Source organism: Bubalus kerabau, chromosome 13 (genome assembly GCF_029407905.1).
Source record: "Bubalus kerabau isolate K-KA32 ecotype Philippines breed swamp buffalo chromosome 13, PCC_UOA_SB_1v2, whole genome shotgun sequence".
NCBI classification, from domain to species: domain Eukaryota; kingdom Metazoa; phylum Chordata; class Mammalia; order Artiodactyla; family Bovidae; genus Bubalus; species Bubalus kerabau.
This window is the reverse complement of record NC_073636.1, coordinates 33,364,771-33,378,395: the sequence shown is the minus strand read 5'-3', so window position 1 is coordinate 33,378,395 and position 13,625 is coordinate 33,364,771. Positions and strand designations below refer to the sequence as shown.

The 13,625-nt window shown below is 40.4% G+C and overlaps 1 protein-coding gene across 6 annotated transcripts in view; it reads left to right on the top strand.

Moving 5' to 3' along the window:
- Positions 1 to 13,625, top strand: part of NSUN6 (NOP2/Sun RNA methyltransferase 6) — an 83,745-nt gene that overhangs the window by 62,539 nt on the left and 7,581 nt on the right. For all 6 annotated transcript variants that reach the window (XM_055543961.1, XM_055543959.1, XM_055543957.1 and 3 more), the window contains one exon: positions 10,882 to 11,030. In XM_055543961.1, the coding sequence (XP_055399936.1) occupies positions 10,882 to 11,030 (149 nt within the window). The remainder of the gene's footprint in view (positions 1 to 10,881; positions 11,031 to 13,625) is intronic.

Sequence of the window (13,625 nt, the reverse complement as noted above, 5' to 3'; positions counted from 1 at the left end):
AGTCATATGGCCTGTTTGTAAATTTTGGAGATTAATCCCTTGTTGGTCACGTGGTTTGCAGACATTTTCTCCCATTCTGTGGGTTGCCTTTGGTTTATGGTTTGCTTTGCTATACAGAATCTTCTGAGTTTAACTAGGTCCCATTTGTTTGCTTTCTTTTTCCATTACTCTAGGAGATGGATTGAAAAAGATATTGCTGTGATTTGTATCAGATAGTGTTCTGCCTATGTTTTTCTCTAACAGTTTTATATTATCCAGTCTAACATTTAGGTCTTTAATCCATTCTGAGTTTATTTTTGTGTATGATGATAAAGAATGTTCTTTAATTTCATTTTTTTACATGTAGCCGTCCCATTTTATCAGCACTATTTATGGAAGAGGCCACCCTTTCTCCATTGTATAGACTTTCTTCCTTTGCTGTAGATTAATTGCCCATAGATACATAGGTTTATTTCTTGGCTTTCTGCCTGTTCCACTGATCTGTATTTCTTTGTTAAATGCTGCTGCTGCTGCTAAGTCGCTTCAGTCATGTCCGACTCTGTGCGACCCCAGAGATGGCAGCCCACCAGGCTCCCCCGTCCCTGGGATTCTCCAGGCAAGAACACTGGAGTGGATTGCCATTTCCTTCTCCAATGCATGAAAGTGAAAGTGAAGTCGCTCAGTCGTGTCTGACTCTTAGTGACCCCATGGACTACAGCCTACCAGGCTCCTCCATGCATGGGGTTTTCCAGGCAAGAGTGCTGGAGTGGGTGCCACTGCCTTCTCCCATGTTAAATGCTAGTACCATACTATTCTGATCACTATAGCTTTGTAGTATAGACTGAAGTCAGGGAGCCTGATTCCTCTAGCTCTGTTTTTCTTTCTCAAGATTGCTTTGGCTGTTTGGGGCCTTTTGTGTTTCCATACAAATTTTAAGATTTTTTTCTCTAATTCTGTAGAAAATACCATTGGTAATTTGCATTAAATCTACATATTGCTTTGGGTAGTATAGTCATTTTGACAATATTGATCTTCCAATTGGAGAACATGGTATATCTTTGCATCTGTTTGTGTCGTCTTTTCTCTAGTTGCAGAGAGCGAGGGCTGCTCTTCATTGCAGTGCACTAATTCTCCTGATGGTGGTTTCTTTGTGGCAGAGGATGGGCGTTGGCTCAGTAGTTGTGGCTCAGTTGGCCCCTGGCATGGGGAATCTTCCTGGACCAGGAAGTTGAACCCGTGTCCCCTGCATTATGCTATGCTAAGTCACTTCAGTCGTGTCCGACTCTGTGCAACCCCATAGACGGCAGCCCATCAGGCTCTGCCATCCCTGGGATTCTCCAGGCAAGAACACTGGAGTGGGTTGCCATTTCCTTCTCCAGTGCATGAAAGTGAAAAGTGAAAGTGAAGTCGCTCAGTCATGTCCGACTCTTAGCGACCCCATGGACTGCAGCCTACTAGGCTCCTCCATCCATGGGATTTTCCAGGCAAGAGTACTGGAGTGGGGTGCCATTGCCTTCTCCAAATTAGCAGGTGGATTCTTAACCACTAAACCACCAGGAAAGCCCATGTTGGAAATTTTGGAATTGGGAATTATGAGTCTTTCAAGTTAGTTCATCTGCAGTTTCTTCTTTGCTAATCTGGATGCCTTTTGTTCCATTTCATTGCCTCATTGCCCTTTCTAGAACCTTAGTACAATGCTGAATAGAAGTGGTGACAGGGATCCTCCATATCTGGTTCCTGATTAGTCTTTTTTCAGGTGGCTTAAAACTGTAGGTTTCTCATAGTCAGCCTTTATCAGGTTGAGAAATTTACTACTATTTCTGGTTTGTTGGATATTTAAAATCATGAAATGGTGTTGGATTTTGTCAGATGCTTTTTCTGTATCTTACTCACATGATTGTGTGGTTTTTTGACCTTTATTCGATTACTTTTCAGATTTTTGAATCAACCTTTCATTCCTGAGATAAATCCCACTTGGGCATAGTGTATAATCTTTTTCATATATTGTTGGATTGAGTTTGCTTGTATTTCATTGAGAATATTTGTGTCTATGTTTGTAAGAGATACTGGTCTGTGGTTTCTTTCTTGGAATATCTTTGTCAGGTTTTGGTGTCTCTGGTCATAGAATGAGTTGGAAATTATGCTTTTCTCTTATGTTTTTGAAAGAATTTTTGAAGACTTGGTATTTAAGTTCGATGGATTCATCAGTGAAGTCATCTGGGCCTGGGCTTTTCTTTGTGGGATTTAAAAAAAATGTTTCAGTCTCTGCTTATTATGGGTTTATTCACATTTTCTCTTTCTTGTATCAATTTCAGTAGTTTGTGTATCTTTTTAGTAATTTGCCCATTTAAGTTATTTATATAGTTTATTGGAGAAGGAAATGGCAACCCACTCCAGTATTCTAAAATTCCATAGACAAGAGGAACCTGGCAGGCTGCAGTCCATGGGGCCACAAAGAGTCAGACACAACTGAGCAATTAAACAGCAACAGTACAGTTCATAGTATTCCTTTATAATCAATTTTACTTCTTTAAGACCAGGAGCAGTGTCCCCCTTTAATTACCGATTTTAGTATTTTGAATCTTCTTTCTTGGTCCGTCTAGCTAAAGTTTTGTCAATATTGTTGATGTTTTTCAAAGAGCCAACTTTCAGTTTTGTTGAATCTCTCATTTTTCTTTTCTCTGTTACATTAATTTCCACTCTAATTTTTATTGTTTTCTTTTTTTTTTTTCTGCTTTGTTTTTGCTTTGCTCATCTTTTTTCAGTGTCTTAAGAATGGAAGGACTGAGTTGTTGGTTTGAGATTTTTTAATGTAGGTATTTATAGTTATAATTGTCCCTCTGAACATTGTTTCACCACTTCCTGTAAGATTTAGTATGTTGTGTTTTCATTCACATCAGAGCATTTTATGATCTATACCTGTCATTTCTTTGACCTATGGTTATTTAGGAGCATGTTTTAAAATTTTCACGTCCTTGAAATTTCCTAAATTTCATTCTATTAATAATTTTATTTTCATTTCGTTTCAGTGGGAGAACAAATATTGTATGAGTTTAACCTTTGTTAAATTTGTTGAGCTTTGTAGTATGGCCTTGCCTATGGTTTGTCCTAGAAAATGATCCCTGTGCACTGGAGAGGAGTATGTATTCTACTGTTACATAGAGTTTTCTGTGGGAAAACCTTTCTGGTAGGTCTAGTTGGTCTATAATGTTGAAAGTGTTCTCTTTCCTTTTTGGTCTGTGCTTCTTTGGTCTTTTCATTAGTAGTGGTTCTGTTTTTAATTTTTTTTGAGGAACCTTTATACTGTTTCCCATCATGGTTGCATGAGTTTACATTCCTACCAACAGTGTAGGAGGGTTCCCTTTTCTCCACATCCTTGCCAACATTTGTTATTTGTTGTCTTTTTAACTATAGCCATTCTTCCCTGTGGCTCAGTAGTAAAGAATCCACCTGCAATACTGGAGACTTAAGTTCAGTCCCTGGGTTGGGAGGATCCCCTGGAGAAAGGAATGGCAACTCACTCCAATATTCTTGCCTGGAGAATCCCATGGACAGAGGAGTGTGGTGGGCTACAGTCTATGGGGTTGCAAAGAGTTGGACATGACTGAAGCAGCTGAACATACATGCATTCTGATAGATGTGAGGTGGTATCTCATTGTAGTTTTTATTTGTGTTTGCCTGATGATTTGTGATGTTGAACATCTCTTCATGTGTCTGTTGGCTATCTGTTTGTCGTTGGAAAAATGCCTGTTCAGGTTCTCTGCTCATTTAAAAGAAAAAGACTTATTTATTTATTTTTGCCCACACTAGGTCTTCATTACTGCATGCAGGCTTTTTCAGTTGGGGTGAATGGGGGCTACTCTTAGTTGTGGTATGCAGGCTTCTCATTGTGGTGGCTTCTCTTGTTGTAGAGCACAGAGTCTAGGGTTTGTGGGCTTCAGTAGTTGTGGCTCATGGGCTCTAGAGTACTGGCTCGTGGTTGTGGTGCATGGGCTTAGTTGCTCTGCAGCATGTGGGATCGTCCTGGATCAGGGTTCAAATCTGTGTCCCCTGCATTGGCAGGTGGGTTCTTAACCATCAGATCACCAGGGAAGTCCTCTGCTCAATTTTTTAATTGAGTAGCTTTTGGTTTTTTGATACTGAGTTTTATGAGTTCATTGTGTACTTTGGATTTTAACCTTTATGAGACAGCTCGTTTACTCCAATGAAGGTGTCTTTTCATTTTGTTGGTAGTTTTTTCTGTGCCAGTAGCTTTTAGGTTTGATTAGGTCCCATTGGTTTACTTTTGCTTTTGTTTTCCTTGGCTGAGGTGAAACAAAATTGCTAAGATTTCTATAAGAGTATACTACCTATGTTCTCTAAGAGGAGTTTTGTGGTTTCTGATCATACATTTAGGACTTTTATCCACTTTGAGTTTTTAAAAAAAATATACAGCATGAGAAAATGTTCTAACTTCATTCTTTTGCATGTTGTTGTCCAGTTTTCCCAAAGTCATTTATTGAAAACTTTCTTTTACTTCCTCTGTATATTTTAGCCTTCTTTGCCATAGGTTCATTGACTGTAAGTGCACGGGTTTATTTCTGGATTCTCCACAAAGTTTAGGAGAGAGGCTCCCTGGAGCCAGGATTCAAAACGCCAAGGAAAAGGGTGTTACCTAGTTGCTACTCAGGATTCAGAGCAGGTGATCTCAGGTAGCTGGAACTTGCCGCTTGAGGTGGGGGCTCTATCCGCTTTGTGATACTTCAGGGAAAAAGCTGGAAACTAGCTGCTGAGGCAAAGGGCTGTGCCTGGGGTTGTTTAGACAGAAACAACAACCCTTCGGGAAGGATCGTCTCCTGTCCTCCACCCCTCTTATTGTCCATCCTCTATCCACCTTCATTGCTTCTCTGCCTCCTGTTGGTGAATCTTGAAATCAGCAGGCAAAGAAGTATCGTAGTTCAGAGTTCCCACCTCAGCATCACACAGCAGAGTAGAAATGGGTTAACTTGGAGCTCAGGAAAATAGAGCTTAATTACGAGCATATTTGGAGCAGAACTTGAAATAGGTTCTAATATCTGTACAAATTTAGCATATGATAAAATTAGCATTTCAAACCCAGAGGGAAGAGTAAATTTGTCAATAAATAGTTCTGAGATGATTTTTTTTTGCACAGTGTGGGGAAAGGATTATACACAAAAGTAACTTCAACATGGATTAAAGCTTACTGTCAGGAATTAAGCTGGGATGGTAACAAGAAGCACATATAGATGAACATTTATTTGATTTCATAAGGGGGAAGATTTTGAAGCATGAAAGCAAACATAGAACTCAGCAAAGAAAAAGAGAAATTTAATGCCTAACATTTATGTATGTTTAAAAACCTATGGCAGATGGCAGATTGTGGGGAATATTTGTAAAATATTTGAGAAAGGTGAGATTAATATCCTTGATGTGCAAAGAGCTCTTCTAAACAAATCAGTGAGAAAAAGGTAACTTCCAGTAGAAAGGCAACAAAGACAGTGTGACCATATAATGGGGGGATTATAAAAGGTCTATAACATAATTACACTCATGCTATTGGTAGTATAAATTGGCATATCTTTCAAGAGGATTTTATCAGTGTGTATTAACACATTATTGACCAGGGAATTTTTGTAGAAACTAATGCCTGTGGCCAGCAATTTGTTAAGTTTCTGGTCAATCACATTCAGGTAACAAAAGATGTATTAATAAGTCTTTGGTCAATAAGTTGTTAAAAATTTTAAAAATAAAATTTTAAAATAAATTTTAAAAATGCTTACCTTGATAAGATATTTCTTTGGAGGCAATTGATAAGAAAGCAAGGATGGTTGTAGATAGAGAAAAGTTAAATTGATAAGAGCTTGTGTCTAATAGCTTTGCAGTCAGAGAAAAGCAGAAGGTTCTCTTGAGATGTGACTTGAAACATTGCAGTGGGTGCTGTAGGAAATCAGCTAACTTAGTGTAAAATCAGTTAGCAATAATATCTTACAGTTAGGTAGCATAAGCAGACCCATTTGGTTTCATGACTTTCTCCAGTAACACTAAACAGATGAGAAGTTGGAGTGGAGAAAGTTATGTAAGTGAATGCAAAGGGAAACCCGTGGGAGATCGGATTTGGGGATGTGTAGACTTGTTCTAGAGCACAGCCTTGTTCATGGCTACAGTAGTGAGGAGACCGAGGAATTGTAGAACTGGTATGTTTGGCTAGAACCTGAAAGGTACCCTCTCTTTCTGGGGCTGTCTGGAGTAAGATTTCTTAAGAAAATATCAGCCCTTAGAATGACTAGAATTAATTTCAGGTCCTAGCTCTGATGAAGTGTGGCTTCTGACATTGAGGATGCTAAGTCTCGCTTGATTAAACCTTGGCTTGTGCTATATCAGTTTATTCAATAATAATGACGTCTTTAACCTTTTTTTACATGTAAATCAATCAGCTTAACCAGCTACTTGGTTGAATGGAGAAATTGTTTCTCATTACTTTCTATTCTAGATTATGATATTAAATTCCTGATGATTGCATCTGCCTCAGGAGTTTTCTGTGTTAATAGGGCAGAGAGCAAATGAGTTTTTAAAGAAAAAAAAAAAAACTTTTACGGGAGGACTTCCATGGTAGCTCAGCTGGTAAAGAATCTGCCTGCAATTCAGGAGATCCCGATTTGATTCCTGGATCAGAAAGATCCCCTGGAGAAGGGATAGGCACCCACTCTAGTATTCTTGGGCTTCTCTGTTGGCTTAGATGGTAAAAAATCTGCCTGCAGTGTGGGAGACCTGGGTTTGACTCCTGGGTCAAGAAGACCCATGCCTGGAGGAGGGCATAGCAACCCACTCCAGTATTTTTGCCTAGAGAGTCCCCATGAACAGAGGAGCCTGGAGGGCTACAGTCCATGGGGTTGCATAGAGTCGGATACCACTGAGCGACTAGGCATAGCACACACATAGTTCCTTTCCAAGGTTGCATTAGTTTTAGGTGTACAGCAGAGTGATTCAGTTATGCAAATACATATACCCAACCTTTTTAAAGATTTTTTTTCCCATATAGGGCATTACAGAGTACTGAGTTCCCTGTGCTGCACAGTAGCACCTTGTTAGTTAGCAATATAAACAGTAGTATGTATATGTCAATACCACTCTCCCAATTTATCCCTCCTACCTTATCCCCTAGTAACTTTGAGTTTGTTTTCTTTCACTTCTGTAACACTACTTGTGTTTTGTAACTAAGTTCATTAGTACTCTTTTTTTTTTTTTTTTTTCAGATCCCATGTATAAGCAATATCATATTTGTCTTTCTGGGTCTAACTTATTACTTCACTCAGTATGACAATCTCTAGGCCCATTCATGTAAATGGCATAATTTTGTTCTTTTTTATGGCTGAGTAATATTCCATTGCATATAGGTACCACATCTTGATCCATTCCTCTGTTGATGAACATTTAGGTTGCTTCCATGTCTTGGCTTTTGTAAAGAGTGCTGTGATGACATTGAGGTGGTGCCTGTACCTTTTGGATTATGGTTTTCTGTGGATATATGCAGATGAGTGGGATTGCTGGGTCATATGGTGCTTCTATTTTTAGTCTTTTAAGGAACCTCCATACTGTTCTCAGTATTGGCTGTACCAATTTACATTCCCACCAACAGGGAAGAGGGTGTCCCTTTTTTCCATTCCTTCTGCAGCATTTATTGTTTGTAGATTTTTTTTATGATGGGCATTCAGACTGGTTTGAAGTGACACCTCACTGCAGTTTTGATTTGTGTTTCTCTAATAATGAGTGAGCCATGTTGACCATCTTTTTGGCCATTGTATGTCTTCTTTGGAGAAATGTCTTTTTAGGTCTTCTGCTCATATTTTAGTTGGGTTGTTTGTTTTTTTAATATTGAGCTACATGAGCTGTTTGTATAGTTTGGCAATTAATCCTTTGTCAGTTGCTTCGTTTGCAAATATTGTCTCCCATTATAAGGGCTGTGTTTTGTTTATGGTTTCCTTTGGTATGCAAAAGCTTTTAAGTTTATTTAGGTCCCACTTGTTTATTTTTGTTTTTATTTTCATTACTCTAGGAGGTGGATTGAAAAAGATATTGCTGCAATTTATGTCAAAGAGTGTTCTGCCTATGTTTTCCTCTACAAGTTTTATAGTGCCTGGCCTTACATTAAGGTCTTGAATCCATTTTGAGTTTATTTTTGTGTCTGATATTAGGGAAGTGTTCTAACTTCGTTCTTTTACATGTAAGTGGCTAGTTTTCCCAGCACCACTAATTGAAGGGGCTGTCTTTTCTTCATTGTATACTCTTGCCTCTTTTGTTACAGATTAGGTGACCATAGGTGTGTGGGTTTAGCGCCAGACTTTCTGTCTTTTTCCATTGATTTGTATTTCAGGTTTTTGTTCCAGTATCATACTGTTTTGATGACTATAGCTTTGTAGTATAGTCTGAAGCCAGGGCCTTCCTGCTGTTTTTCTTTCTGAAGATTGCTTTGGCTATTCAGGGTCTTTTTTGTTTTTATACAGATTGTAACATTTTTTGTTCTAGTTCTGTGAAAAATGTCATTGGTAATTTGATAGGAATTGCATTAAGTCTGGGGGTTGCTTTGGGTAATATAGTCATTTTCACAGTATTGATTCTTCCAATCCAAGAACATGGTATATGTTTTCATTTGTTTGTGTCATCTCTGATTTTGTTTATCAGTATCTTATAGTTTCTGAGTACTGGTCTTCTGCTTCGTTAGGTAGAAGTATTCCTAGGTATTTTATTCTTTTTGATGTGCTGGTAAGTGGGATTGTGTCCTTAATGTCTATTTCTGATCTTTCATTGTTAGTGTATAAGAATGCAAGAGATTTCTTTTGTGTGTGTGTGAGACGTACACGCTGCTGTATTTATTCGTTTTTGGCTGCACTGGGTCTTCATGGCTGCACGTGGGCTCTGTGTAATCGCCGAGAGCAGGGGCTGCTCTCCGTTGCAGCGCACAGGCGACTCTTGTGGCGGCTTCCCTTGTGGAGCACGGGCGCTAGGCGTGTGGGCGTCAGTAGTTGCGGTGTGCAGACTAGTTGCAGCTTGCTGGCCCGAGAGCATGGGTCTTCACTAGTTGTGGTGGACGGGCTTAGCTGTTCTGTAGCGTGTGGAGTCTTCCCAGACCAGGGATCAAACCCGTGTCCCCTGCATTGGCAGGCGGCTTCTTATCCTCTGTGCCACAAAGGAAGTCCAAGAATGCAAGAGATTTCTGTGTATTACTTTGGTATCCTGCAGCTTTACTGAATTCATTGATGAGCTCTGGTAGCTTTCTGGTGGGACCTTTAGGATTTTTTACGTATAGTATCATGTCATCTGCAGTGTCAGTCATACTTCTTTTCCAAAATGGATTCTTTGTATTTCTTTTTCCTCTCTGCTTGCAATGGCTAGGACTTCCAAAACTATGTTGAATAATAGTGGCGAGGGTGGACGTCTTTGTTTTGTTCCTGATCTTAGTGGAATGCTTTCAGGTTTTTACCATTGAGTATGATGTTTGTTGTGGGTTTGTCATATATGATTGTTCTCATGTTGAGATATGTTCCCTCTGTGCCCACCTTCTGGAGAGTTTTTCTCATAAATGAGTGTTGAATTTTGTTGAAAGCTTTTTCTGTATCTATAGAGATGATCATATGGTTTTATTCTTTAATTTTTTAATGTTATATATCACACTGACTGATCTGTGGATATTGACAAGTCCTTATTTCCCTGGGATAAATCCCACTTGATCATGGTGTATGGTCTTTTTACTGTGTTGCTGGATTTGATTTGCTAATATTTTGTTGAGGATTTTTGCGTCAGTATTCATCAGTGATAACTGGCCTGTAATCGTCTCTTTTCATGGTATCTTTGTCTGAAGGGGAGAAGGAAATGGCAACCCACTCCAGTGTTCTTGCCTGGAAAATCCCATGGACAGAGAAGCCTAACCAGCTACAGTCCATGAGGTTGCAATGAGTCAGACACAACTGAGCGACTTTTACACATTCTGCTTTCAGGTGGCTCAGATGATAAAGAATCCACCTGCCAATGCAGGAGACCCAGGTTCCATCCCTGGATCAAGAAGGTCCTCTGGAGAAGGAAATGGCTGCCCACTCCAGTATTCTTGCCTGGAAAACCCCACGGGCAGTGGAGCCTGGTGGACTACAGTCCATGAGGTCGCAAAGAGTTGGACACAACTAAGTGACTAACACTTGTCTAATGGTGGCCTCACAGACTGAGCCTAGAAAGTGTTCCTTCCTCTGCAGTTTTTTGGAAGATTTTCAGAAGGAGCGATGTCAGCTGTTCTCTAAATATTCAATAGAATTCACCTATGAAGCCATCTGGTTCTGGACTTTTTTGTTTGTTGGAAGATTTCTAATTATACTTTCCATTTCATTACTTGCGATTGGTCTGTTCTTATTTTCTGCCTCTTCCTGGTTCAGTCTTGGACCCATGGCTGCTACAGCCAGACCCGTCCCAGCTGCAGGAGCAGTTTTGGATGTTTTGTAGGTGCTGAGTTTAGGAAGCTGTCCACAGAGATGTGACTTGGCAGTTTGAGCAGCTGTGAGGAGGGATTTCAGCTCTTCTTCTTACTCACACAGCCCCTGAGGTTCAGCTGTGGTTTCAGCCCGTCTTTTGGGGAAATGTCTTAGGGGAGCTATTCGTGCCCTCCTGGGATGCCGTGGGCAGGTCCTAGCACTGATAGGTTTCCCAGTATGTATGTGGGGGGGAGTGGTATTTGCATCCTTATAGAACAGCGGGGTGGGTTCTGGCACCCACTGATGGGTTTCCTAGTTGCAGAAGCTTTCTGTGCCACCCCCACCCCCCAGGACAGCGTAGAAAGATCCTGGAGCCCTCTGGTGGAATTCCTAGCATGCTGGCGCTGTCTGTGCCCTTCCACAAATATGTTTATAATTTTCTTTACAGGAGAACCTCCATTCTTACCAGAATCGTTTGACCGAGTTCTTCTCGATGCTCCCTGCAGTGGAATGGGACAGAGGCCAAACATGGCATGTACTTGGACTTTGAAAGAAGTGATGTCCTACCAACCATTACAGCGAAAACTCTTCACTGTGGTATGTGATGCTACTTTGTTGTGGAAGAAAGGTGACCTAGTTTGATATTTTAAAGACTTAGAGCAGTTTTCATAGCAGCATTATTCACAGTAATTAAAATGTGGGAAAAACCCATATGTCCATCAGTAGATGAATGGATAAGTAAAATGTGGTTTGTACAAACAATGACATTTTAGCCAGCCTTGGAAAGGAATGAAATTCTGATGCATGCTACAACATGGATGAATTTTGAACATATTATGCTGAATTATATAAGCCAGACACAAAAGGACCAAATGGTGTGTGTGATTCATTTATATAGTGTCTAGAAAAGGCAAATTCATAGAGACAGAAAGTAGAATCTAGGTTGCCGGAGGCTGAAGGAGCAGGAGGACGAATCGGGAGTTAATGTTTCATGGTTCAGAGTTTCAGTTTGGAAGAGTTCAGGCGATGGATAACGGTGATGGTTGTACAACAGTGTGAATATATTAATACTTAATGCCATTGAATTTTACACTTTAAAATGGCTAAAGTGGTAAGTTTTATACATACCACACACAGAGCACCAGAGACCTAGTCTTCCTTTACATCGACTCACTCTCTCATCGCAGGCAGTAGTAGAATGTCTTCTCTGAGACATTGAATGAATTTGAAACATTCTGCTTTACCTTAAAAGTAGAGGGTTGTTAACATCAAGTTACTAACTGATGTAAAACATTTGGATATAAAGTAAAGTACTCCTGAGTCTTCCCTGGTAGTCCAGTGGTTAAGACTGTGCTCACACTGCGGGGCGGCACGGGTTCGATCTCTGAATGGGGAATTACGATTCCTTATGTCGTGTGGGCATGGCAAAATAATTAGATAAATAGGTAAATAGCTTTTAATAGACTTCCTAATCATCTTAGTGAATTAAAGGTGGGAAGTCCAACAGAGGTGAACTCATTCATGAAACTGGGACGTGACAGCATCCAGTGTAGGATGTAGAAGGACCAGGCCAACTCAGCAAGTCAGACTGGTCTCCAGGGTGTTTCACAGGAGGCCCTGATAAAACACGTGAGAATTTCTCTCAGCCTTGCAAACATGATTTCATGGATTTCCCAGGATGCAGACAGCATTGGATCGAAGACAGTCCCGCCATTTCCTCTCAGCTCTCTAATTATAAACATACAAGCTATAGCAACAGCGGATGTGCTCCGACGAGTCCCTCTCTGGAGTTGTCTTTGAGTGCCTTTCTCTTCAGCACTCTTGGTGTCTCCTTTCCTACCCAAAAGTGGCACTGGGAGTGAATTGTTTCAGCTTTTTCTTCTATACGGTCTTGAGAGAACGCATCCTGGAAGTTGAAACAGCAAGCAGAGAAGAAGAAGCTTTGCTTATAGCTACAACCCACTTTGACGTTTGGGTAAAATTTTGCTGCTCCTGTTGTTTAGTTGCTAAGTCATGTATGACTCTTTGCGACCCCATGGACTATAGGCTGCCAGACTCCTCTGTCCATGGGATTTCCCAGGCAGGAACACTGGAGTGAGTAGCCGTTTCCTTCCCCAGGGGATCTTCTTGACCCAGGGATCAGACCCGTGTCTCTTGCATTGGCAAGCAGATTCTTGACTGCTGAGCCACCAGGGAAGGCCAAGGATAAAAAATTAGGACCCTGCTTTAAGAGACTTGGCTTTTTGTTTGTTTCAGCTCATTTAGGCATTTTAAGAGGCCATTGGGAGGAGTGTATTGGTCTTAGTGACAAGGAGCCCCTGACCATGTGCAAGAGAGAGTAAAATCCAGCACATGAGCCTCTGGGTGAGGGTGGGAGTTGAGACTGTGGATACGGTGCCTCTGCATCAGTTACTCTGGATACCTGGGTTTCATGACTGAGAAATGGGGAGGATGCCTCCACCTGATGGGGTTGCCTCACTGGAGACCGTAACCATTCCTCTGGCAGTGATAAGATTTGTTGAGAAAAGCCATGTAATATGCTCAAATAGCAGCTGGCAAAGTTTAAATTTTGATCAGTCTACTATGGTTAAGAGATATTAGTATATGCTTTATTTTTTTAAGATTTTCATTAACATTTTTAAAAATTTTCATTAACATTTTTTAAAAATTTAGGGATTTGAAAAAAGCTTTCATTATTTGGGGCAGGCTCATTTTCATATTACACTTGATTTCGTGAACAAATACTTACTGGGCAGCTCCTGTGTGCTAGTTCTAGGTGCTGATGATGTGATAGTTAACCCTTGCCCTTTTACATGAGGTTTCTTTTCTTTTTTTCCAACTAAAGTAATTTATTTGTTCTTTTGGTACATAGAAGGCATAATTGTAGACAAGTTTTGATACATAAGAAAACCCATCTGTCCACCTCTGTTTGCTAAATGAATCATCACAGTAATTTTTACAATTTTTAACACAATACAGTTTCCTTGGACTGAAGCAATCGCAAGAACACATTGGTACTGGTCTGTTAGAGCTTACATGGGGTTTCTATTCTAACTGGTACTGTGCTTTGCAAGTCGCTTCAGTTGTGTCCGACTCTTTGCAACACCATGGAGTAGAGCCTGCCAGGCTTCTCTGTCCATGGGATTCTCCAGGCAAGAATACTGGAGTGGGTTGCCGTGCCCTCCTCCAGGG